This window comes from Bubalus kerabau, chromosome 23, assembly GCF_029407905.1.
Source record: "Bubalus kerabau isolate K-KA32 ecotype Philippines breed swamp buffalo chromosome 23, PCC_UOA_SB_1v2, whole genome shotgun sequence".
Lineage (NCBI taxonomy): Eukaryota > Metazoa > Chordata > Mammalia > Artiodactyla > Bovidae > Bubalus > Bubalus kerabau.
In genome coordinates, this window is record NC_073646.1 from 12,182,860 (window position 1) to 12,210,258 (window position 27,399).

The window sequence follows — 27,399 nt, forward strand, 5'->3', positions numbered from 1 at the left end:
AGGGACCACTCTCTCCCACTGCCTGTTGGCCAGGCCTTGTCCTGGGCCCGCCTCCCTGCAGAGGTGGCTGAGAAATGTGGATCCTGGGGATGTTTTGTGAGCGCCGACTGTCTGTGCTGTGGCCTTAGTCACCCCTGGATCCCAACTCCCGGCCCCGCGCCTCGCAGGTCATGTTGGTTGAGTCAGGGCACGATGGCAGCACCCACTCGCATTTTACAGACACAGAAACTAAGACCCCGAGTCGGGGCATGACTTGACTTGCAGTTCCTTATTTGATTCTGACTTTATTTTTCAGTTCGTTCAGTTCAGTCGCTTAGTCGCGTCCGACCCTTTCTGACCCCATGAACTGCAGCACACCAGGCCTCCCTGTCCATCACCAACTCCCAGAGTTCACCCAAACTCATGTGCATCGAGTTGGTGATGCCATCCGACCATCTCATCCTCTGTCATCCCCTTCTCCTTCTGCTCACAATCCCTCCCAGCATCAAGGTCTTTTCCAGTGAGTCAGCTCTTTGCATGAGGTGGCCAAAGTATTGGAGTTTCAGCTTCAGCATCAGTCCTTCCAATGAATACCCAGGACTGGTCTCCTTCAGAATGGACTAGTTGGATCTCCTTGCAGTCCAAGGTACCCGCAAGAGTCTTCTCCAGCACCACAGTTCAAAAGCATCAATTCTAAGGCACTCAGCTTTCTTCACAGTCCAACTCTCGCATCCATACATGACCACTGGAAAAACCATAGCCTTGACTAGACAGACCTTTGTTGGCAAAGTAATATGTCTCCTTTTGAATATGCTATCTAGGTTGGTCATAACTTTCCTTCCAAGGAGTAAGCGTCTTTTAATTTCATGGCTGCAATCACCATCTGAAGTGATTTTGGAGCCCCAAAAAATAAAGTCTGACACTGTTTCCCCATCTATTTCCCATGAAGTGATGGGACCGGATGCCATGATCTTCGTTTTCTGAATGTTGAGCTTTAAGCCAACTTTTTCACTCTCCTTTTTCACTTTCCTCAGGAGGCTTTTTAGTTCCTCTTCCCTTTCTGCCATAAGGGTGGTGTCATCTGCATATCTGAGGTTATTGATATTTCTCGCACCAATCTTGATTCCAGCTTGTGCTTCTTCCAGCCCAGTGTTTCTCATGATGTACTCTGCATATAAATTAAATAAGCAGTGTACTTCAGAAGAGGAAACTCCAGAGACCTTGTCCAGTGTAAATAAAATTCCCAAGTAAATTTAAAATAATCCCTTTATCCTCCCAACGTCATCTCATCTGTTTGGTTTTATGATACTGTGATATAATAAGGAATACATATTTGCTCCGTCCCTGGTTCCTGGCAGAAAACTCACAAACCCCTTGTAATCTCCTGAGTGAGGTGAAAGGAGCAGCTTTTGTGACAATATTGGGTCTGACACAAGAGCTTCTAAAACCCTTAGAAATTCTGGCTCGGTAAGAGTGGGTTTTTGTATGGTAATGAAATGACCAGCGGCTGGAGTCCTTAGGTAGTTTGAGGATGGGGGGTGGTACCCAGAAGGACCATGGCGTGATTAGTAGGTTGGAACCTTTAGCTTCTGGGGAGGGAGAAGGGCCACAGATTGAGTTATCACCAGTGGCCGATCGTTTACTCAATCACTGCTGTTTAGTGGAATCTCCATAGAAATCCTCAAGCCTGAAGTTTGGAGAGCTTCTGAATTGGCACACATTTTGAGGTGCTGAGGGGCTTCCTTGGTGGCTCAGACAGTAAAGAATCTGCCTACCATGCAGGAGAACCAGATACAACCCCTGGGTCGGGAAGATCCCCTGGAGAAGGGAACGGCACCCCACTCCAGTATTCTTGTCTGGGAAATCCCAAGGACAGAGGAGCCTGGCGGGCTACAGTCCACAGGCTCCGAAGAGTCGGGCACGACTGAGCGACTGTCGTTTTTGCACTTGAGGGGCTGGGAGGGTGGTGCACCCAGAGAGGGCAGGGAAGCCTCGTCCCCTCACCAGGACCTCGTCCTCTGCGTCTATTCCATTCGGCTGTTCTTGAGTTGTATCCTTTGTGATAAACTGGTAACAGTATGTAAGCTCTTTTTCTGAGTTCTGTGAGCCATTCTAGCAAATTATCAAACCAGTCAAGGGTGTCATGGGAACCACCGATTTATAGCCAGTTGGTCAGGAAATGGCAACCCATTCCAGTATCTTTGCCTGGAAAATGTCATGGACAGAGAAGCCTGGTGGGCTGCAGTCCATGGGGTCGCAAAGAGTTGGGCACGACTGAGCAACTAACACTTAACCATTAGCTTGGACTTGGACTTGGACTCTGAAGCAGGGGCAGTGTCGTGGGACTGAGCCCTTGATCTGTGAGGTCTGATGGTAATCTCAGGTAGTTAGCGTCAGAATTGAGTTGAGTTGTTGGACACTAAGCCGGTGTCCAAAACTTTTGAGAATTGGTTGTTGGTGTGAAAGAAAAACCTCCACAGGATTGGTGTCAGAAACATTGTAGATAAAACAGTTTCAGTTTGCCTTAAACTCAGATGGCCTGGCCCTGACCTCTTCCTCCTCATCCCTCCAGTGTTGCAGCAGGCACGTGGTAGAGGTCAGTCAGAGTTTCTGAATCGAATGGATTTTTTGTAACCTGCCCCTGTGTAGACAAAGAACAGTGTAAGACAACAGAGTCCCTGGAGGTTCGCTGGACCTGAGTTCAAATTCTATCTCTGGGACTTCCCTGGTAGTCCATTGGTTAAGAATCCGCCTGCCAATGCAGGGGACACAAGTTCGATCCCTGGTCCTGGAAGATCCCACATGTCCCAAGGCAACTAAGTCCATGCACCTTAGAGCCCATGCTCTGCAACAAGAGAAGCCACCACAATGGGAAGCCCTCGCACCACAACTAGAGAGTTGTCCCCACTCACTGCAACTAGAGAAAAGCCCGCTTGCAGCAATGAAGACCCATTGCAGCTAAAAATAATCAATTAATTAAAAAAATTCTTTCTCTGATCATTCTGTTATGACCACAGGCAAAGTAATTCATGTCTGTGAGTCTCCATTCCTTTCCTATAAATTGGAGATACCATCACCTCCCTGAGTAGTGTGTTTTGAGAGTTAAGAAAAATCCTGTTATTCTGAATGTCTAGCCCCAGGGCGGGTGTGCTGGGCATTCGGTCGCTAGCAGGGTAATCAAGGGAAGGAGTCCAGAGCAGGCCATCGTGTGTAGCGTAGCCCCAGCCCTGCTCTGGAGCTGGGCTCCACCCCTTCCTGGGGTGTCTGGGTTGTTTCTCTGGAAAGGCGCTTGGCCCCCAGAAGCATGGATCCATACTCCGCCCCCGGCCCCACCAGTAACATAGCTTGGGGGGACTGATTTTGCGGAGATCTGTGTTTGATGACCTGGTGATTTTTTTCCTCTGGCTTCTGGATGGCCTGTGGATGTATTTGATTTTGTCTGCACCATCATAGTCAAGCACGTGAATTAGCTGCCAGCTGATATGAGAGCTGAGGGATTTCCCCTAACAGCCCAGGTTGGCTGCTTCCCCTGAAAGCTGAGGAGCGGCCCTGCAGGCCCCCAAAGTCCCCTCGCAGCGGCATGCCGAGCATCCTGCTTCTCCGATGTCGCTGTCGCCCTTGGGTCCTGCGCATCAGGCCTGGGCCCTAGAGGGTGGAGCGTGCGCCCCTGGTCCCTGCCGGTGGTCGGGGCCGGGGTGTTGGCATCTGTCTGCCAACTCTCGAGAGGGACACAGCCGCCTTGCCACCTTCTCTTCCTTGGCTTTGAAGCCTGCTTGTTCCTCCCAGCCATGTCTCCCCCGGAGGGGCCTCCCTGGGGGCGTGATGTCTGGGCCCAGCGAGAGGAAGACCGGCCCTCTAGTCAGTTGCTGTCCTGACCCTACTGCTTCTTAGCTGTGTGATCCTGGGCCCAGCACTTACGTTTTTGAGCCTCATCGGTGAAATGTTGGGGTCAGAAATAACACTCATAACCGTGTCCGCTCAAGTCCTGGCATTCGACACGCACTGCCTGGCATGGTTTTGGCTCCGTTATGCTTCTCTCTGCTCAAACAGCCATTTCAGGCTGTGGCATCAGCAGTTAAGGATTTACACTGGTCGTAGAGACTACAATTAAGACAGTCAGAGACGGCTCCACACGACGCTGCTGTTGCTGCCATTAAACTTTCTCTAAAGCAGACCCTGTGTGAGCATCACACTTGCAGTGGGCTGTGAAGTGGCCCAGGGCATTGCGGGGAAGTGGCTGTGGGTGCCATCTGTCTGCCCAGCAATCGCTGTGCTGTCTGGGGCCCCCACAGGCAAAACAGTTGCATAGAGGGGTTGAGAGGGAGGGGAGTGAGACCCCACGGAGCCCTCAGGGAAGACTGGGACATAAAATACATGCAGGCACTCTGAACTTCTGGTCTCAGCCTCTGAAACTGTTGGAGTTTTTCAGGGCAGGACACGTAGGAACCCAGGATCCCACAAGGGTCTTTGGATCTGATGGATGGAGGTCCTGGCATTAAACAGGTGCAGAATGAGGAAATGCATCTCTCCTCTCTGATTTTCCTCTTTGGACCTCCCAGACAAAACAGCGAGTTCATGCTGTCGCCCAGCTCCTGACGCACGGATCTCAGTGTTCACTCTGAAGCCTCAAGTTCACCATCCCTTCTCCCATCAGCTCTTCTCATTGCCACAAATAGCTGTGCCATTGTGTTTGGCTCAGAGCTGGAAATTTGTGTTTCCTTCTAGAATATGTTGCACTAGTCATGTTTTTAATTTACGTACATGGCATAGTCCTAGCCTCCATCCTTTAACTTTTTTGACTCAGCCTCCTGTTCAGCTCTGTTCATGTGGCCGCGTCAGCCTGTCCTTTGCTTCTGTGACTATTCAGTGTATTTTGGGGAGGACACAACCACCACATTTCACTTGTCCTTTACTCCGGAATGCCTCCCAGTGGCTCCTGACTGTTCCCCACTCAAAACAGCATAGCCATTGGTCTCCTTGTACGTGACCCTCAGGATCCTGTGTGAGAATTTCTCAGGATAGGTACTCAGGGTGGAATTGCAGGGCTGTGTAGTGAACTATAGGACTTCCCTGGTGGCTCAGATGGTAAAGCGTCTGTATATCTTCTATTTATTTTTTCAATTTTATTGAAGTATAGTTGATTTATAGTACAATGGGTCATGTAGTACACTATATTTAATTTGACCAAATTAATTTGCCAGCCTAAAGAATATGGCTGACGGACCTGAATTGTGACTGCTTCGAAAAAGGAAATGTCTCTGTATTGAGTGTCTACCATGGGTTGAGAACAGCTGCGGTTTTTGTTTTGCATACATTGTCTCATTTGATCACATAATAATCCTCTAGGTCGTGTGTGCTAAGTCACTTCAGTCATGTCTGACTTTTTGCAACCCCATGAACTGTAGCCCACCAGGCTCCTCTATTCACAGGATTCTCCAGGCCAGAATACAGGAGCGTGTTGCCATGCCCTCCTCCAGGGGATCTTTCCCACCCAGGGATCAAACCCACATTTCTTAATGTCTCCTGCATTGGCAGGTGAATTCTTTACCCAGTGAGCCACCTGGGCTGTGCTGCACGAGTGGAGAAATTGAGGTCCAGAGAGGTGGAGATAACTTGCTCAGGGGTCGCCCAGCTAAGCCGTAGCTGGGGCTGAGCTCAGCTCTGAGTGATCCTTGTGGACACACCATGCTGCTTTCCTAAATAATCCCAGGTCCTAGGTCTTCCTTCCATAAATTTGTGGAAAGCATTCTAAGTTACGGAGCATCTCATTAGATCAGACATCTGACATTGTGGCCTGTCTTCTGTTTTGTTTGATCCACCTGGACTTTAAATCTTTTATGATTTTCAATATTTAAAAATCTAGGATTTCACTTGAAAAAAAATCTAGGTGATCTGGCAACAGTGGACCCACTTCCCCACAAGGCAACAATTACTGGGATTAAACAATTACCTTGTCCCCTCTGGCACCTGTGGTTGCCCGTGTTACCCACTGGCCCCTCCCGCACTGGAGCTCACAGCTCTGGAAGAGACACTTGCATGTGGATACGGTCTTTTATTCCCCCCACTCTTGAGTTTTTCCCAGTGAATGCATGAACCAGCCTTTCCCCCATCCCCACCTCAGCTGTCCAGCCTGCAGGTTGCCTTGGCTGCAAAGTCAATAACAGAGAAAAATGGGCTTTGACTGCGACAGAGCCTTCCGTTCTACTGCTAGGAGATCATTTGTCATGTCCTGTCTGGGACCCAGCCTGTGCCAGCGTCACAGAGGGGGAAAGAGACGTTGCAGGCTGTTTCCCGCCTGTGGGCGGACAGGTCCCCGTATCCAGGGCTTCTTGAGCTGCAGAGGCCACTCTAAAGCTACTGTCCGTAATCCGTCTCCCACCGACGGGCAGGTTCCAATGATAGAAGGATGAGACTTATCCAGCCACAATGCATAGTGCTGTGCCACAAGGGGAGTTTTTAGAGCTCTGGTATCTGGTTCACCCCATGGGAACTGCAGGGCTACTCTGTTTTTTCATTCCTGTGTTTAGCGAAGCTGTTGAAATCCTGCTGTGTATGAATATGTTGACCCTAAGAGCCAGGACAGCATCGCAGTTATGAGTTGAACTCAGACAGACATGGCCCCACAATCCCAGCTCTGTTCCTCCCTAGCTGGGTCACTTTAGGGGAGGTCCTTAATTTCTGGGAGCCTCGGTTTCTTCATCTGCAAAATGGGAACATTAGTATCTAGTCCATAGAGCTGTCGCAGGGGTCTGTTGAGGTAATTCAGGGGGACACTCCACGTAATGCTCAGCACACAGAAGCTTGGCAATAAATGGCATTACAGTAATTACTATGATGATCATTATGGGAAGTGCATGGGAGGAAAATGTAAATGTACCTGGAGCCCTGCAGGTGGGGGTGGGGGTTCTGCTCCTTTTGTGAAATAGAGATTTGCTTTGTTTCTTGTGTTTGCAGTCCAGGTGTGGGGTGGAGCTCCCTTCATTGCGGGTGGGGGTCGGGATCCGCCTTCTCTTCTGACATTTAGCCTAGTTCACTGACATCACTCGAGTGCCTTGTTACGCTCTTCAAACTCCTCCACGTTGTACTCCCTCCTTGAGCTGCCCAGCCCTGGGGGTCTGATCTGTTTCCCCCATTTCTGAGTGAGGTGTTGTGAGCCATGAGGCTTGTCCGTAGCCTCACTGGGAGCTTTCTGGACAAGAGGAGGAGTGTCTCCTGGATCAGTAGGAAGTTCAGCCTTAGATTTGGTGCAAGCCCTAAGCCCCCTGGTGTTTTTCATGAGGAAGGTGTGGGAAGGACTTTGGGGTCTGTGGTGTCTTCTCGAACCTGCCCTTTCTTTTCCCACCACAGGCCGAGTCTCAGCCGGAAGCCCTCAGATCCTCAGGGCTGCCGGCAGAGTCACGTATCTTGCTGTGTGTCTTGTGGAAACTCCTATTTCCACAAGAAATAGGAAATATTTTTTTAAATATTTTAAAAATAAATATTTTTAATTATTTTATTTATTTATTTTATTTTATTTTTATATGGCGAGGGAGGCAGTTCTGTTTTCAGTAGCCCCTTGCCTTCCCAAGGGAGTGTTAGCCTGTGCCACTGATAGAGACAGACGAGCTGGCTTTACAGTCCAGGCTTCTTAGCTCCTCTACTAGGGATTAAACCCGCACCCCCCGCATTGGAGGGCGAAAGCGAAGTCTTAACCACTGGACTGCCAGGGAAGTCCTCATCAACTCCTTTCTGTTCCTCCCCCGAGTCTCGACTTCTGGGCCTCCTGAACCCCTAGTGCATGCACTCAGTCTCCCCCAGACCCTCTGCACTGACTTCACGCCTTACCATTGGCCTCTCTCCAAAGCCTGACTGCTTCAGTCCACACACACCCCACCCCCACCAAGAGGATGTCACCCGACCCCCCTCAGGCACTCCATCCGGATTCCTTTCCTCCCCATCTGCCGAAATCCTACCCACCCGGCCCCCCACCGCAGACGCAGGCTGGAAGTGCCTGCCAATTCCCAGCAGCCCAGCTCAGAGGGCATGCCACCCCCACTCCAGGAGCTCTCCTCCTGCTCTGCCAGTGTTGGCCCTGACCTCCTGGTGGTGTCTACTGAAACCAGGACTTGTCATCTCATCTCAGGGGCCCCCAGCACAGGGCCCCACAATCCCAGACAGACATGGCCCCACAATCCCAGCTCTGTTCCTCCCTAGCTGGGTCATTTTAGGGGAGGTCCTTAATTTCTGGGAGCCTCAGTTTTTTCATCTGCAAAATGGGAATATTAGTATCTAGTCCATAGAGCTGTCGCAGGGGTCTGTTGAGGTAATTCAGGGGGACACTCCACGTAATGCTCAGCACACAGAACACTGGCCGAACGGTGTTGGAAGGGAGGGGATCTTGATGGCGACCTCCATGAGGGCAGCCGTCCCGTTCACCTTCTCCAGCCCCTGCTCATCACGGGCCCCAGAATGAGGCAGGCATCCAGGGCAGGTGTGGATGGGCGAGTGGAGGACCCTCCACTCTGCCACTTGGTGGATGCTCGAGTGTATGGATGAGTGAGAGGCCGTTCATGCCTTTAGGCCAAGAACTAGGTGTTTTTCACACGGACTAACTGGGCTTGGCAGGGAAGGCTTCAAGTCAATGTTTGCTTGGGTGGAAAGCTGTAACATCCCGGGACTCAGTAAATGTTCCGACCGGGAGACGCTGACCCCCACGGGGCTATGCCTGTTTCCTGTCTGTCTCTGTTCATCCCAGCCCATCACCAGGCTACTTGGTAAATGGTGGCCAGGCTGAGTCACTGGGGGTAAAGTAATTCAACTAACAGGACTGTGCTCCCCTGGCCCTGCAGATGGGCCAGTAGCTCTGGTCTCTAAATTACTGGGTGTCTGTCAAGGCTTGGAACCTGAAATTCTCAGCAAGGATGCCTTAGAGACACGTGGGCCTTTTTCACCCCTCGCCGCCCTCCCCTCTCCACCAAACTACTCTAAATAAAGGCCTCCTCCTCCCCGCTTCATTCACATCTGGTCCTTCCAGCTGATGAAAGTGAAAGTGGTTTGTCACTCAGCCGTGTCCCACTCTTTGCAACCCCAATGGACCGCAGCACTCCAGGCTCTTCTGTTTATGGAATTCTCCAGGCAGAATACTGGAGTGCGTTGCCATTTCCTTCTCCAGGGGATCTTTCCAACCCAATTATCGAACCCGGATCTCTTGCATGACAGGCAAGTTCTCTTACCAGCTGAGCTACCAGGGAAGCCTGGTGATTTTCCAGGTAGTCATCCAGCTGATGATTACCTGGAAGAAAGCTTGGGAAACCAGACTCATTTAAACAGCCAGGCCACACCTACCTGTTTGGCCCAGATGTGAATGAACATCAGCACCTCTGTCCTGACCTCTGGGGACCCACTCATGGTGTACAGATTAGGAGAGCTTCCTTTTTTAAGTTGCGATTTTATTATTTCCGAGTTAGGCAAGTGAAGATATTTTGTGTGGTCTTGCTAAAAACACCCAATGAGATGCTGATGGAAGGGGCTCAGTGATGTTTGCAAAGCCGCTACAAGGGTCCTTCCTGCCCGGGCTTCATTGCTCTCAGAAGTCCCCGTCCAGTGTGTTTAAAGCAACAGCGACAGGCCCTTTCTCGCCTCGGTTTCCCATTAGCAAGTGTGTGATGGTCTCCCCAGAACAGCCCTCCGGCTGTGGTCTTTGGACTCCAGGTGGTTCTCAGAGCAGAACACCCTTTTCTGCCTCTATCTTAGAGTAGCGCGGATCTCTGCTTCCCGGGCCGAGTCCTGTCTCCACCCCTCAGCAGTCACGTGTCTGGACACTGCCCCTCGCCCCCACCTCTCTGAATGTCAGCTTCTCTCTCTGACATGGGGATACTAAAATGTATCTATCCCAGTGGGTCTGTGCGAATCCAATAAAGCATTTAATGTACTCAGTCTTCCCAGGTGGTGCTAATGGTAAGGAGTCCACCTGCCAGTGCAGGAGACCTGAGTTCAATCGCTGGATCGGGAAGAGCCCCTGAAGAAGGAAATGGCAACTCACTCTAGTATTCTGGCCTGGAGAATTCCATGGACAGAGAAGCCCGGTGGGCTACAGCCCATGAGGTCGCAAAGAGTCGGACATGGCTGAGCATGCATGCACGCACTCAGAATGTTCAGTAAACGTTAATAGTAACACCTCCTCTTCCTGTTGCTGCTGATGCTACTGTAACTATTATAAATCCTGGGAAAGGCCTGCCTACCCCACTGTGTGCTCCCCACACACACTCCCCCCTCCCCACAGCAGACTTTGTGCGCACCTTTATCCTGTGTGTTCCTGGCCTCATCGCACTTTTTGTAATGATCAGTTAGTCTGTCTTTTCCATCGACTGTAAGCTTTGTGAAGGCAAGATTCGAGACTGATTTATTTCCTTCCCCTGTAGCACCTGTCTCACAGCAGGCTATCTGTTGCATGAATGAGTGAACTAATTTGTGGCCGGATCATCGAGTAAATGAATGAATGACACCAGCCCATCAGCATGTCCCACCTGGGTTGTCGGCTCTAAAATAGAACTTGAAGTCATTCACTGATGCTGGGCTCCTTGGGAAACTAGTTCTAGAATTGTTCGGGGATTCTCTAGCCAGTGAGGCACTGTCAGATCAGCTGACTTGCCATGGCCTCTCTCGACAGGGCCTGATGCCCTTGATGGACAAGACCTATATATCGAATAAATCACTGCGATATACTTAAATGGGAATGAAGAGGCACTCTGGAAGTGCAGGCGGGTGGGGACGGTCCTCTTGGAGAGACGGGGTGTGGTTGAGGAGGCGCTGTTTTAAGGAAGGACCTAGGAAAGAATAGGCTGCAAAATACAGGGGGCTGGGGGTCTGGTTCCAGGAATGGTAGCTCGTTGTCTTGTTCACATCCTTCCATTGTTTTAAAAATAGCTCTTCTTCATTTGATGGCGTCTTTATCTTCTTGAAGCTCAAAATAAAATTAACCTTTTCAAGAGGGAGAAAAAAAAAATACCCCCATTAAAATAGTCCTGAGTATTCTTTTTTACCGTGAGGACTAACTGCCTTTGCTATTCTTAGTCCTCAACCATAACTGACAATAGTATTACGATAAGAGGGCCAGGCAAGATGACTGCAGGGCCATGGGCAGCGAGGACTCATTAAGCGGCCACCAGAGGCGCCTGGCACATTCCGTGAGCTGGGCTGCCGTCCAGCCCACTGCTGCTGATGCTGCGTGTTGGCGGCAGCCCCAGGAGCACAACCATGATCCGTGGCCCTTTAAGTGCTGGCCCCTATCCAGCGGGGCAGGCCCTATGTGGACGCCAGTCTCTTCCCCGGGGGCCAGCTGACAAACGGGGTCCCCGAAAGACCGGCTCCCCATTTTTGCTCTCTCCTTGTCTGCCCCTCACTCCCTGCCTAGGGGGAGTTGGGGACCAGGGAGCCGGCCTGCAGCCACTTCTCTCCATGTCTCTCCCCACTAGGGGGCTTGTCGTCTCTTGTCTGGGCTCATTCTCTCTGGTGGCTTGTCTTGTTGTCCCTAAATCCACCCCCCCACGTTTGTACATTCTTACAGCAAGTGTTTACAGAGCTGCTGTGATCGCCTGGATGTGGGGTGTGTACTGATGGGGTTGGGGGTAGGGTAACGTGAAGGGAGGTTGGCAGGGCAAGCTGGGCCATGTCGAGAAGGTTCATGCGAGCCATGCTGAGGGCTGAGATGTGCACCCTGGGTAAGGGGGCAGAGTTCACAGGCGTCTCTTTGCGTCAGGCTGCCTACAGCCCATTGGCCACCAACAGTCTTTCTAAATGCACTTCCTGCATCCCACCTCCATCCCAGCCTCTTTCACTATCCCTGAGGCTGTGTGCGATCCAACCCCTGCTGCTCCAGCCTCGGCTCCTGGGAGCCACCTCAGCCCAGCCCCTCCGGCCTGCCTGTGCCACTCCCATAAACCGCACTCCTTCTGCCTACAGTCTCCACATTGCTGTTCCCTCCGCCTGGCATGCCCTTCTCCACTGAGGGCTCCCAACTAGACCCCCGATGGGTTTCTCTCCTGCAAGAGATGCTGAAGAGCCCCTTTAGGAGTCTGCTCCTCAAGTGAAACCCTGTCTGTTTCTCACCTGAACTTCCCTCGCGCTCCCCTGCTCACCTCTGGAAGGCGGCCTCCCAGCACTTGCCCTCCCCGCCCCGTGCCCAGAGACATTCCCTGAGGAAAGGCATCCTGGCTGAACATCCAGAGACATCAGCATCCATCGCAGAGCCTGGCAGACGATGCTGGTCACCAGGCGCTTAGCTTAAGCTATCCCAAATGACACAGACTCCACCCTTACCCCACTTTGCAGATGAGGAACCGCAGCTCTAAGTGGTTTAGCCGCCGCACAGTAGAGCTGGCCAGTGGCAGTGCAAGCTGTTCTGGAAGGTCACCTGGAATGTGATCACCTGGAATGTGATCGTCTCGCTGGGTGGATCTTGGATGGGTCTGTGGTGTCTTGGGCAATCCCATGTGGCACAGAGTTGGGTCCCCACAGAGGCTGGCTGGGACGGTGGCCCTGTGCTTCAGCTGTCGAGGGCCACTTCTCAGGAGAGGCCAGGAACCTGCACGGGATGCAGCTCCCTCTGTCTGTGCTCAGTTATGTCTGACTCTTTGTGACCCCATGAACTGTAGCCCTCCAGGCTCCTCTGTCCATGGGACTCTCTAGGCAAGAATACCGGAGTGGGTTGCTGTTTCCTTCTCCAGGAGATCATCCCAACCCAGGGATCAAACCAGTGTTTCTGTGTCTCCTGCATTGGCAGGTGGATTCTTTACCACTGCGCCACCTGGGAAGCCCCTACACCCTGGTTTTCGTGTTTTTAGGCCACACAAGCCCACTAGCAGCTTGCGGTGAAAAGGCACCACCATCTGCACCTTTGGTCAGTTCAGTTCAGTCGCTCAGTCGTGTCCGACTCTTTGTGACCGCATGGACTGCAGCACGCCAGGCCTCCCTGTCCATCACCAACTCCCGGAGCTTACTCAAACTCATGTCCATTGAGTCGGTGATGTCATCCAACCATCTCATCCTCTGTTGTCCCCTTCTTCTCCTGCCTTCAATCTTTACCAGTATCTGGGTCTTTTCACATGAGTCAGTTCTTCACATCAGGTGGCCAAAGTATTGGAGTTTCAGCTTAAGGATCAGTCCTTCCAGTGAATATTCAGGACTGAATACCTTTAGGATGGACTGGTTGGATCTCCTTGCAGTCCAAGGGATTCTCAAGAGTCTTCTCCAACACCACAGTTCAAAAGCATCAATTCTTCGGCGCTCAGCTTTCTTTATAGTCCAACTCTCACATCCATATATGACTACTGGAAAAACCATAGCCTTGACTAGACGGACTTTTGTTGGCAAAGTAGTGTCTCTGCTTTTCAATATGCTATCTAGGTTGGTCATAACTTTTCTTCCAAGGAGTAAGCGTCTTTTAATTTCATGGCTGCAGTCACCATGTATAGTGATTTTGGAGCCCCCAAAAATAAAGTCTGTCACTGTTTCCCTGTCTGTTTACCATGAAGTGATGGGACCAGATGCCATGATCTTAGTTTCCTGAATGTTGTTTAAATCAGCTTTTTCACTCTCCTCTTTCACTTTCATCAAGAGGCTCTTCAGTTCTTCTTCACTTTCTGCCACCAGGGTGGTGTCATCTGCATATCTGCAGTTATTGATATTTCTCCTGGCAATCTTGATTCCATCTTGTGCTTCATCCATCCCAGCGTTTTGCATGGTGTACTGTGCATATAAGTTAAATCAGCAGGGTGACAGTATACAGCCTTGACAAACTCCCTTTCCCAATTTGGAACCAGTCTGTTGTTCCATGTCCATTTCTAACTGTTGCTTCTTGACCTGCATTCAGATTTCTCAGGAGGCAGATCACGTGGTCTGGTATTCCCATCTCTTGAAGAATTTTCCACAGTTTGTTGTGATCCACACAGTTAAGGGCTTTGGCATAGTCAATAAAGCAGAAGTAGATGTTTTTCTGGAACTCTCTTGCTTTTTCGATGATCCAGCGGATATTAGCAATTTGATCTCTGGTTCCTCTGCCTTTTCTAAATCCACCTTGAACATTTGGAAGTTCACAGTTCATGAACTATTTTGAGCATTACTTTGCTAGCGTGTGAGATGAGTGCAATTGTGCAGTACTTTGAACATTCTTTGGCATTCCTTTTCTTTGGGATTGGAATGAAAACTGACCTTTTCCAGTCCTGTGGCCACAGGACTTTTGGTCAGAACTTCACTAATCCCGAGGGGGAATCTGATCTGAACCAGACTGCATTCAACCTGCTGGAGAATTGCCAGCTTTGTTCTAGGATGGACTATACCCTTAAAAAAAAAATTCCATAAGCAGTAGGCACATTTGAAAATTCAGACGTTCGAATACACACTGGGTATGAGGTAACACCAACACATTATCATTCATCTTATTAGAGGTGACCGCAGTATTGTGGTACAATCGGAAAATGTTCTTAGTGTTTTAGAAATGCACCCTGGAGTGTTTAGGGATAAAACATCATGATAGCTATAATTTAAGACAGCTTAGCAAAAAGGTGAAAATGATGAAATATGGGAAAGGGTTAAGACTTTATTAGATAAAGGGTCATGAGGGTTTATTATACCATGCGCTCTACTTTCTGCCATAATTTGGAACTTTCATAGTGAAAAACGAAATGACAGTCCCGGGAAAGACTGAGGTATTCTGAGATCTTTGCAGCCTCACTGCATCCTGCTGAGTCGGTGTGGCCACTCAAGGCGTCCAGACCCCCAGAATGAGATTGAGATCTGAGGACAGTGTGTCCAGGCAGAGGCTCGTGGTCTGAGGACAGCCCGCACCATCCTAGCCCTATCCCCTTCATTCCGGTGTGACCGGCTTCCTTCTGCAGCCGACGGGCAGGTGCAAGTGTGAAATGCGTCTTGACTGGGAGACGCCTTGGGGTTTAAAGGACCCATAGATTTTTCTTCTGTAAATTGAAGAGCGTCTTCAGAATTGAAGGCAGCTCTCCCTTGCTCATCGCCTGATGACCTGGGACCCTGCTGAGCTGCCTCCAGGTCCTGAGACCTCGGACAATTTCCCTACCCTTCCCGAGCCTCCACTGTGCTGGAAATATGCGGCTCTGGGAAAGCGCTGAGCGCAGAGCAGGCATGAAGACTCCACAAATACCCATCTCTTGTTCTGAACAGCTCAGTAGAAATTGCTCAGCTGTCAGACTCAGATTGCTACCATGTAGGGTTTTATTAGAAGCTGGCTGGGGTTTCCTGGGACTGGCGAGCTCGAGGATTCAGTGTGTGGCAAGGATGTGGGATTCCTCCAGGTGGTAACCTTTCTGCCAAGCCCCTGTTGGCCTGGGACCTGGGCCAACAGAAGCCCTAGTGAAAACAGGCAGATTCGACTCCTGGGTGGGATCCTCTGACCTTCATTTGAGGGTCCTCCTGTCCTCCCCTCCCAGGACCGTATAGCCCAGCACAGCCCCACAATCCGCACGGGGAGCCATCCCCACCCTCCTTGGTGCTCAGAGTGTTCTGAGCATCCTTCCTCTGAAAAAGGAGGAATCCCCATGAGTTCTTCCGGGACTGCTGAGCCCCTTTCTTGCCTTCCTGCCGCAAAGTCTTTCAAGCCGTCCTTGAGGGTTTCTTGCGCAGATTACAAACCAGGCCTGAGTGGCTCCGTTCAGCATTAACCTGGCATATTAATCACCTTCCCAAGGAGGAGGATCTAATTGCTTATGATGGGTTGAAACTTGGAGACCGCGGAGCAGACCCAGGCATCAGACGGGTGAGCAGAGCCCGAGTGGCTGAGCTTGGGGCGAGGACCCACGGTTCTCCTGGCCCGATGCCTCCTGCCCACACTGCATGAGATTCCAGCCCCAATGTGGGACCGCGCTGGCGATCAAGTTGGACGGCCAGCCACAGTGTTGGAGCGCCATTTCCCCTGGAGAAACATCCCGCTGAGGCACTACATCAGAGGGTGGCTCTGGGAGAAGAGACCTTGCTGTGACCTTGAAGCGGCCCCCAGGGGGCAACAGATGCTCTGTGTTCTTTCCTCCCCTCTGGCATCCAGAGGAGGGCTGCAGATGAAACTCAGGGCACCCCGTAAAATCTGAATTTCAGATAAACAGTGAATAATTTCCAAGTCTGAGTGAGTCCCAAATATTATATGGAAAGGTTTTATTGTATAGCCATACTTGAATACCGAAAAATTATTGAGTCATGAATTATTGAATATGGAGTTATGAATACTGAAAAATTCATTGTTTATCTGAAATTCAGATTTCACTGGGCATCCTGTCTTTTTATTTGCTAAGCCTGGCAGCACTTAAGAATCTCCCGGCTGTGCTTGGGTTCCTGGCAGGGCCTTGTGGGGACAGGGCTTGTCCTCAGGTGTCTCTGAGCATGTGGGCACCTTCTGCAGATTTCCAGAGCCCCAGGCTGGCTGGGGCAGTTGGCGAGGGGGGTGATGAGTGTCCTGCTTTCAGTGTGGGGCCTCGTGGGCGAGCAACCCAGCCTCGCTCTGGGCCACTGTTCCCTCATTTGTCATGTGAGACTTATCAGAGAGTGCGTCTCATGTCCCTGTGAGGATAAGTAACCCTGTTCCTCCCATCCCCTTGCTCTGCCGTGCCCTGTTCGCCCCACTCAGCCTCCAGTCTGGAAGAAGCATCACTTCCTCAAAGAAGGATGTCCCCCACCCCCAACGCGGGCCCGATTTCATTGTTCCAAGCCAGCCCCCTCTCCCCCGCGCCCCCCGGCCAGTTCAGAGGCATATGAGCAGGTGGGGCTCTGGGATCTGTGGGGCCCATGACAACAGGCAGATGTAGGGCCCCCATGCCAAAATTATTCAGATTTTTAACATGGGGACAGCATGTCACCACACGGGTCCAAGTTCTCACCCTGGGGCACGCCTGGAAGCCAGCCCTGCCTACAAGGGCCAGGCAGACGTGGGGGTGTGAGCCAGGAGGATTCTGAGCGTGGACCTGGGGCCCTGGGCCTGCCTCGGGGCCACACCGAGCAGACCCCCACCCCCGGAGTGGCCCTGGGAGTGGGGCCGTGTCACTACGTCTCCTGGTTTCTCAGAAAGGGTGGAATTTGTTTATTAATGAAATCCTTCTTAAATAGTGGTGACTGATTCCAAATTCAGAAAATTCCCGTGAAGGCAAAATTAAGCACCCTCTCTGGAGGGAGGCACACTTCATGTGATGAATGACACTGTGTGCTGACCTGTGTGGTCACTGGGTTCATTTATCTCCTCCACCAGGGCCATCGCAGGGACCCTTTGTGTTCATGGTCTGTCCCAGATCCCAGCGCCATGCTTGGCACGTTGCAGGTGCTGAGATTTCATTCGTTCCTGGGAATACAATGTAGGAAATTTCATGAACCTGCATTGCCCCCACTTAGCAGTAATAGTGGGGCTTCCCTCGTGGCTCAGATGATAAAGAATCTGCCTGCAATGCAAGAGACCTGGGGTTTGATCCTTGGGTTGGGAAGATCCCCTGGAGAAGGGCATGGCAACCCACTCCAGTATTCTTGCCTGGAGAATCCCATGGACAGAGGAGCCTGGGGGATTACAGTCCATGGGGTTGCAAAGAGTCAGACACGGCTGAGTGACTAACACACACACACACACACAACAGTAGTAGTATCACGAGCATCTCCCCTGTTGCTAAGTGTGGTCACACGTGTAAAGCCTGAGACACACTTGCACTCGCTCTGGGTAAAGAAGATTGTTGGTCGCGTGTTCTCCGGGTGGTTGAGGAAAGCAGAAAGCATACCTGAGGACGCCTGTCTGTCTGTCTGTCTGTCTTCCCAGGACGCCAAGTTTGTGGAGGAACGCAGGAAGCAGCTGCAGACCTACCTGCGCAGCGTCATGAACAAAGTCATCCAGGCAGTCCCTGAGTTTACTGCCAGCCCCCAGAAGGAGACCCTGACCCAGCTGATGCCCTTCTTCGTGTGAGTACCGGTCACGTGCTCCGCCCAGTGCGGCCTGCCTTCTCCTCTGAGGTTACACTGCGGCACCTGTCTGTGTCCTGGACACTCCAGGAGACCCGAGGGGGCGAGCTCGCAAGTCAGCATTGTTGATTCAAGGCTCCCCAAAATTCAGAACTCTGCAGTTTCGTCCTTTGGTACATTTTGATTGCAGGAAGGATTGCAGCCTACAGGTGTCCCGGAGTTAAAGTAGTCTCTCTCAGGCTTTCTTAGCATATCGGCAGTGAACCCAAGGAAACTTCTCCAAAGACTCCCACTGGTGCCGACTTAAATTACTTTCATATTTGTATGACTTAAGTATAAGCCAACTTAAAACTAGGTATATAGACCTTGTTCTTACAGGTCGTATAAAAGTAAAAGCAAAAAAGATGTTTACATATTAGACACTTAGAACATTACACAATTCAGAATCATCGATTAACACAGTGGCCACTGCTTTTTATGAAACCAAGTCTTTGCTCACAGTGATATGCAGAAGAAACTTGGCTTCTCCCAAGCTTGCCACATACCTTGCCGGTGATCCACGTGCTGACCCCTCCTCCCCCTGACCCAACTTTCCTAGGGTCACGTTGCTGGAGAACATCTGTTTGAGTCACACTTTGGGGCCAGTGGGCCTCACTGGTATCACGGCCTTATCACTGATTATTCCCCAGAGTCCTCATCCATCTCTCATCATATCAAGACATCTGCATGCTTGGATTCAGGGAACCCAAATGATGAAGCTGCCCTTAGTTTTTATTGAGTCTTCAGATGCTAGAGAATATAATTATACTCCACCCTTGAATCACACGGAGGTAAGAAGCACCAACCTCCCTCCCAGTTGAAAATCTGTGTATAACTTTTCACTCCCTCCAAACCTAGCTGCTTATAACCTACTGTTGACCTTACCTATGACATAAACAGATGAAACATATTTTTGGGTGTCTACATTTATTTTATACATTTATGATATTCCTAACTTTTTCTTAATTTTTTAGTATTTCTAGACTATGCAGTTTATCTGAGAGTTTTTAAATCATTGCAAATCTTCAAAAATATTTCTGTCTATTTAAAAATATCTGTATATAAGTGGACCCGCTCAGCTCAAACCCATGTTGTTCAAGGGTCAACTGTATATGATTTCTAAAATGTTATCATTGTAGTGGAAACAATAGACCTAAGGATCCATATAGCAAACCCATGGGCCTCTGAAAGTAGGTTGGGACTTGTCATTTGATAAAGACTGGTTTGCTGATAATGCAAGAGTTTCCCTGGAGCTCTTCAAAATGGGTGTGCTGAGGGTTCGTGGATCTGTTTTGTCTTAACAGTGATGCTATAACTCAAAATGGGGCTTATTTCTGCTTCTGTGTGTGGGGAGTATCTTTGGCTTCACACTTTCTGGAATTTCCAAGTTGAATTTCCAACCAGACAGACATTGGCAGGACTTACCTGCTCCATGAAATTAAAAGATGCTTGCTCCTTGGAAGAAAAGTTATGACCAACCTAGACAGCATATTAAAAAGCAGAGACACTACTTTGCCAACAAAGGCCCGTCTAGTCAAAGCTATGGTTTTTCCAGTAGTCAAGTATGAATGTGAGAGTTGGACTATAAAGAAAGCTGAGTGCCGAAGAATTGATGCTTTTGAACTGTGGTGTTGGAGAAGACTCTTGAGAGTCCCTTGGACTGCAAGGAGATCCAATCAGTCCATCCTAAAGGAAATCAGTCCTGAATATTCACTGGAAGGACTGATCCTTAAGCTGAAACTCCAATACTTTGGCCACCTGATGTGAAGAGCTGACTCATTGGAAAAGACCCTGATGCTGGGAAAGATTGAAGGCGGGAGGAGAAGGGGACAACAGAGGATGAGATGGTTTCATGGCATCACCGACTCAATGGAAATGAGTTTGAGTAAGCTCCGGGAGTTGGTGATGGACAGGGAAGCCTGGCGTGCGGCCTTCCATGGGGTCATAGAGTCGGACACAACTAAGCGACTGAACTGAACTGAACCTGCTCCAGGCTTTGAAACTGAAGCCAAATCCGCTTACTCGCATCCTTCTAATTGTTTTAGGACCTTTATGAGAAGATTCAGTTGTTCTCTGCTATCTCTGATAAAAAAGATGTCTCCCCCTCCACCCCTCCAAATAGAATACCCCATATGGTATTTTTCTTTCATTCGATTATTTGTGCCGCTTGGGGCTTGATTTTGTTTTGAAAACACCACTATAGTTCATGAGAGGAGGTCCCCTTCTTTTCTTTTTAAACATTGCGTATTGTATGTACTTGGCTATGCTGGTTCTCAGTTGCAGAATGTGGGATCTCTTGGTTGTGCTGTGTGGGATCCAGTTCCCTGACCAGGAATGGAACCCAGGCCCCCTGCTTTGGAAGCACAGAGTCTTAGCCACTGGACCATCAGGGAAGCCCCCCTTCTTTTAAAGGCAGCTCCCTGGCCTGTGATGAGTACTGGAAATCAACTTCTGACTGAGTCATGTGTGTTTGGATCAGATTTCCTGGTGAAAATGGAGTCCAAGACATGGTCCTAAGACCCAGATGTTACAAAAGGCTGCCCACCTCAAGTGTGAGAATAGGCTGCCTCATAGGGGTGAGCTGGTGCCCCCACTGCTGGGGTGGGTGGTCCAGGCAGTTCTGGTGGGCATGCACCCAACTCCAGCCTGTGGAATTGTGACAACTGCCTGGTAACACAGGAGCATCTTGGCGTGTCGTGCAGCCACGCTGGCTGCCATCGATCACAGCTGAGAAATAAAGCTCAGTGGCCAATTAGCATGGAGAACATGGGGTTCCATTGCATGGGCCTTAAAACATACAAAAGAGACTGTGGCAAATGACACAATATTGACACGAGACTCTGGACTCAACCTTGGTCTCAAATCCAGTTGATATCAAACAGCTTTCCTTGCAGTTCCACTGCTCGCTGCCCTCTCCTCCTCTGTCTTTTTGAAGTCAGATGGTGCTACAGGTTGGAACTTGCAGATCATTTCATGAGGGGGTGACAGAAGGCGAGCCTCGCCCTGGTCTGTCCTTGCCAGTCACCTCCATGTAGTCATGTCCTGTCTCTGCATCCTTCTAGAAAACAGCAGACCTGCTATCTCAGCTCAGAAGCTCACTCTGAGAGACTCCCAGTTAAAAAGCGTCTATCTCAACTAAGGAAATAACCCTCCCTTCCAAAGCATGATTATTCTTAGAATCTTGACAGATTTCCTTGGGTCTTTCCTTTTTTATTTCATTTTATTTATTTATTGGCTGTACTGGGTCTTTGTTGCAGCGTGCGGGCTTCTCTACTTGCAGCATGTAGTTACGGTGCATGGGCTTAGTTGCCCCTTGGTACATGGGATCTTAGTTCCCTGATCAGGGATCAAACCCATGCATTGGAAGGCGGATTCTTTACCCCTGGTGGTGGTGGTGGTTCACTCTCAGTCACGTCCGACTGTGACCCCATGGACTGCAGCACGCCAGGCTTCCCTGGCCTTCACCATCTCCCAGAGAGACTGTATTCCCACTGGACCACACCTGGCTGAAGCACACAGTGCTGCCCTGTCCCCGCCGATCCCCCCTCATCCCTGGACACTGAGCCGACTTCCCTGCCATTTGCTGTTAGCGTTTGGCTGTTGTTTTACCCACTGCTAAGTCACTCGTATTACCTGCCTGGCCCGGGAGACACCCGGGTTTGCGGTGCTGGCTCTGACCCGCTGCTCAGCCGTGTAGGCTCTGGCTGTGAGGCGCCCACGGTGCGTTGCTCGCCCTCTGTGCTCCGAAGTGTGTTCCATGAGCTCTTCCACTGCTGAGCATCCGTCAAGATGGTCCCTTTCCCATGAGGGGCGGGAGGGTGAAGGGAGGCAGGGGATTAAACCTGGCAGGTAGAGTTTGCTCATTTTTCTTCACTGAAATCCTTCAAACGTTCAGGGCTGTGCAGGGCCGGCATCCAGTGTTCCATGGCACCTGCTTTTACACACACTTTTCCGCTTCGTCTTTCCTATTTAACGTGTCAGTATTTCACTGTGTTCTGCAAGGGGCAGCATGACTTCCAAGGATTCTGCCATCTGCACACGTCTGAGAGCTGAGGAATCAGCAGGTTGAATTCTTTTTTCTCCAGATCTCTCTGCCTCCCATTGACTTCCTGGCTAATGCCAGCAGCAGTCGGAATTAGAAAGTAGGACAGTAGGAAGTGGGCCGTTTCTTTTCCATTTTGAACCCTTGTGTGTGCCTGGCCCACGTGGAGATTTGAGCCTGCCCCCAAAACCAGCGAGTAGACAACACACCCTAATGCCCTCTTCCTTTGGGGGACCCCATGTTGTTTGCATCCTCCTGGCTCTTTGGAGGGACAGGCAGACCCCAGGACGTGACACGTGGCAGATGTGAGCAGTTACTTTGGGAAATGTCGCGTGCTCCTTGGAAGGTGCATTAACGAAGGGGGCAGGATCGTGGATTCCAAGAAGTCGTTCTGCAGAACTGGACCGCAGCTCCATGAAGACTTCAGTGATTTGCGGTGCTGTTGTATAGTGTGTTATTAAGATGTTTTTCTGCAGAATACTTCAGCCTTGGGAAATGCACCGTGTTCTGCCGCTCCGTGGAGGAGAGGAAGAGTTCCGGGGGTGGGAGCAGGAGTAATGTAGGGCACAGCACACCCTCCCCACCGGATTCTCGGCAGAAAACACGGTCCATGTTTTCCCCACTCCCTGCCCCCATCTGCTGCCACATTTATTCTCAAAGCTGTTAAACATATTTTTTGCTGAAATAGGAGCTGCCACGTTCTCCCCGCGAGCGGGAGGTTTGGCTCAGGGTTGAGATGTTTCAGCCTGGGCGCCTCCAGGATCACGCGGAGCCCAGAGGACATGCCGCTCTGCCAGGGGCCACTCACAGGAGCCACGTGGTTCCTTCCCAGGACCCTGGGTCCACACTGCTTTTGGGGACTGGCCCAAATCTCCCAGGCCAGAAAAGAGTGAAGACCCCCTTCAAGAAGTCTCACTCTTGAGGCCAGACTGGCAGACTGGTGAGATGTGGGTCATGCTTAAAATGAAATATCCGTGTGAGTGATTTGTGATGAGCAGATGAGTCTGAGACCCCCGGTGTCCAAATGGAGAGCGTGGGGATTTGGGCGTCACTGCTGTTCCCCACTAGCTCTGCCATGGAGGAGGAGGGTGATCTCGGGCCAGGATGCAGCCTCTTGAGTCTTAGGTTCCTTTTGTGTGAAATGGGAGGAGAGGTATGAATGCAGGATGGTAGGTGAGAGTGGAACTCGGCCGCTTCTCTGTGTCGACTGCAGCTGATGACGAGACTTGTGAGAAAGACCAGGAGAGACTCCCCACAAAAACCCTACGGACATTTCTCTGTCTCTCTCTTCATCCATCCATCCATCCATCCATCCATCCATCCATCATCTATCCATGCCTACAGGTAAAAAACTGGGTCCCAGGAAACTTAACCGGTTTGCCTAAGGTCCTGGTGAGAGCAAGTTGCAGGCCAGAGCAAGAGTCCAGTGCGCTTCCCTGAGCCGCAGGGACGCTGAGTGCCCAGTACATACTGTGTGCTCGTGAAACGCTAACTGATAACATGGCTGTTCCGGAAGTCCGCCTTTCCCGCCCTCCTTCCCCACAGGGATCTCGCATCTAGGCGCAGTGGCTCAGGGAGAAACCGTGTCCCCCAGCCGGGCTCTGGCTTTCTGTGGACTCTGAGAGCCCATGGCAGCGCTCCCTCTAGGGACCAGGCCTTTCCCCCAGGAAGACACCCCATCCCTCAGAAGCTCATTACCCGGAGGTCTCTCCCAGGGAGAACCCGCCACCCTGTCGCCTGGAGAGATGATATGCAAAATGCCACTTCATCACCTCCATCTGCTGGCCTGTGGAGGGGCTGTGTCGAGGGATGCAGACAAAGTGCAGTCCCCCGGGGTACTGGCCCTCCAGTCCTCTGCAGGACTCCTGCCCACGGAGCTCAGAACAAATGCCTCTTTCTGAAGATGATGAGGGTAACAGCTACTCTCCTCTGAGTCAGATGCCCCTGCCCCCACACGCCCCTTATGTTTCACTCATGCTGCTGCTTTCTGTTGGGTGGTGAAGAGGGGCGAGATCAGCTTCACAAAGCTGATGATGGTGCAGCTTTTACAAGTCCAGGAAAAGTGGGGGAGCCTGGAACACCTCCAGGGCAGGGACACTGCTGAGCTGATACACGGAAAACCCCCATCAAAGGGACTTCTGTTCGGTAAACAGCCCTGTCATCCACTCAGTGTTTACTGACCACCTGCTAAGGACTCAACAGGCACTGGGGAGGGTAATAGCAAACAAAACAGAAAAAAAGAGCATAAACCACCTTAATGGAGTCAAGAGAGATGGAGAATGGACAAATAAACATGTCACATGCTGCTAAACAAGAAGGTCTCTGAGGAAAACTAACAAAGAGTTATAGACTAGAGAGTCCCGGTCACGTGGGTGGTGTTTCCACCAGATGGTCAGGGAAGGCCTCTCCGAGGGACAACCTTGTGAATTTCCGAGGGAAATTAGAGGGAACAGTGAGTGCAAAGGCCCTGAGGCAGGAGTGAGCCCAGTGTGTCGGATGAGGCCAGTGTGGCCAGAACAGAGAGCAGGAGAACGAGGCTGGAGAGGTCACCAGGGTTGGATCACACAGGGCCTTGGAGGCCGTAATAATGATGTCAGGATTTACTCCAACCTGAAGGGGTTGGGGCAGGAGTGCAACGTGACCTGCTTTATGTTTTTGCATCCTCACTCTGGATATAGATTAGAGAATAGAATCAGGGTGGGGGCGAGGGGAGGCAGAGGGGGAGGCTTTTTTAGGGTCCAAGCAGGAAGAGGTTGTGGCTTGACCAGAGTGATGAGAAGAACCGTGTGAAAGGTGATTGGACCCCAGATACATTTGAGGGCTGGCTCTTGGGGTTGAAAGAAGAGGATTATGACACGCTTGAGGTCCTAACAGACCAGGCAGGTGTGCAGATGCTCTGTGTTATTACGTACAGATAACCCTGTATTCTCTGGTGGCTTCCCTGGTGGCTCAGATGGTAAAGAATCCACCTGCAATGCGGGAGACCTGGCTTCAGTCCCTGGATGGGGGAGATCCCCTGGAGGAAGGCATGGCTACCCACTCCAGTATTCTTGCCTGGAGAATCCCCACGGACAGAGGAACCTGGCGGGCTACAGCCCAGAGATTGCAAAGAGTCGGACATGACTGAGCGACTAAGCACAGCACAACGCTGTATTCAGGTCACAAGCACCTACATGACTCCATGCAGGCGTCTGGGGTGGTAAGGAGGTTGGTGGGGAGTATCACCACACAGATGACTGAGACAGGGCCCCAGGCCTCAGGGTCAGTAGGTGTCCAGGTCATGCAGTTATTCCAAGGCAGCGTTTTTTCCCTTCTTTCCCAAGCTCATTCACCAGGAAATTTGCAGAGTGCCTGGGTGGGTGTCAGACTGTCCCATTTGAAGCCCCACTCTGCTTCAGACTGGCCGTGTGGCCTTCGGCAGCTCACTGAAGCCTCTCCAGCCCTCAGCGTCTTCCTCTGTGCAGTGGCAATGTTCCCAGCACTCTCTCGTGGGGCCAACAGGGTTCCACGTGCATGTCGAGCTCTTAGAATGGCACCTCGCACATAGTAAGCCCTGTATGTGCGTAACTATTTTTTACCAGCAGAAAGGGAGCACGGGAAAAGGAGTCTGGGGAGCAGACGTTTTGGAGGAAGTGATAAAATCATGGTATTAAAAAAAAATCCTGAAGCACTACAGAAAGATATAAGAAGGAGAAGTAAACATCACACCCCACTCCGCTGTGTGTTGGGCCCCCCACCCTCCGCGGTCGCTGTCAAGTTTCTTATGTAACTTTGCAGAAAGCATCGATACTTATGTAAGCCAAAGCCGGGCTCCAACCAGCCCTCTGTAGTTTGCCTTTTTAATTTAATAAAGCTGGCTCATTCCCTTTGAAAGCTACCGAGTACTCAGTGCAATGGCTGTTTCATAATTTATTTTACCATCGTTCCATCTGAACGCTTAAGAGGTTTCCAGATTTGGCTCCCTCAAACAGTATTGCCAGAAACGTTTCAAGTAGATGTACATTTTGGCAGGTAGGTCTGTGGGACTGATCTTTCGAAGTGGTTCTGGCTCTGGGGGCAGGCACATGTTTGAATATTGACAGGTATCACTAACCGCTACCACTCATACCAGTTAGATATGCACCATTCTGTTAGACATGAAGGGAGAGATGTGTTTCCCCCCGCCCCAGATATGCAGCTGCAAAGCTCAGAGGCCCCCTGTCCTCCACTGCAGAGAACAGGGCACTGCCCTTGTGGTCAGGACGCCCTGGGGAGCAGGGCTGGGAGCTTAGAGGTCTCGAGCTAGTTGCAGTGTTGGTCTCCAGGAAGGGAGTCCCTGCAGGTCTCTGAGCTCAGGTCTGTGCTTCAGGAGGATCCTACTGGCAGCCGGGCATAGGGCGTGAGTGCTAGGGAGACAGGGCAGGGTGCTTTTATAAGAGCCCAGAGAAAAGGTGGGAGGGCCTACACCAGACGATGCCAAAATTTTTTTTTGCATTTTTTTAAAATTAATGAATTTATTTTAACTGGAGAATAATTACTTGACAATGTTGTGATGGGTTTTTGCCATACATTGACATGAATCAGCCACGGGTCCACGTGTGTCCCCCCTATCCTGAACCCCCTCCCACCTCCCTCCCCACCCCATCTCTTGGAGTTGTCCCAGAACACCGGCTTTGGGTGCCCTGCTTCATGATGCCAAGATTTTGATGCTAAATATCTGGGTGGGTGATGATCAAGGGGACAAAGGAGAAACTGGTTTTGGAGTAGATGAGAGTGTGGGGTGTTGAGCTTAGAGATGGTCTCTGTGGGGTCCAGAAGGCAAGAGAGGAAGGTGAGTGTCTCCTCGGATGGCAGCCTCTGGACTTGGTATCAGCTGTGAGTTCCTTCCTGCATTTCTCAGGAAACATCTCTCTCTCCAGATCTCAAGAGAAACAGGACATCAAGAAAAAGTATGATGATTCTTCTGTGAAAATTAAAGCGTAACAGTCAACATCCCTGGTTGAAGGAATCCACATTAATGAGGCAAAAGCAAGAATAGGAGGAGCGAGGGCCAAGGTCACTGGTTCCAGGAACCAGGACAGGAGCTTGTAGGAGAGAGAGGGTCACGATCTCAGTAGTCATTCTTGCCTTCAGCTGATGCTGTGTCATAAGTAGTGTGTCTGTGGCTCTGCCTACTGCAAACAGTGAATTATTCTTGCAAATAAAATAAATACTAACAAGTTTATTGCATAAAATCACTGCAGATGGTGACTACAGCCACAAAATTAAAAGATGCTTACTCCTCGGAAGAAAGCTATGACAAACCTACATAGCATATTAAAAAGCAGAGACATCACTTTAATGACAGAGGTCTATATAGTCAAAGCTATGGTTTTTCCAGTAGTCATGTACAGATGTGAGAGTTGGACCACAAAGAAGGCCAAATGCCA

The 27,399-nt window shown here is 50.6% G+C and overlaps 1 protein-coding gene across 10 annotated transcripts in view; it reads left to right on the forward strand.

The window, feature by feature from the left end:
* The window catches only part of SNX29 (sorting nexin 29), a 587,227-nt gene that overhangs the window by 501,608 nt on the left and 58,220 nt on the right, over positions 1-27,399 (forward strand). For 9 of the 10 annotated variants that reach the window (XM_055561377.1, XM_055561372.1, XM_055561370.1 and 6 more), the window contains one exon: positions 17,771-17,910. In XM_055561377.1, coding sequence (XP_055417352.1) covers positions 17,771-17,910 — 140 coding nt within the window. Of the gene's footprint in view, positions 1-17,770; positions 17,911-18,599; positions 20,958-27,399 lie in introns of those variants that run through there. The other variant, XM_055561371.1, reaches the window with a different exon arrangement.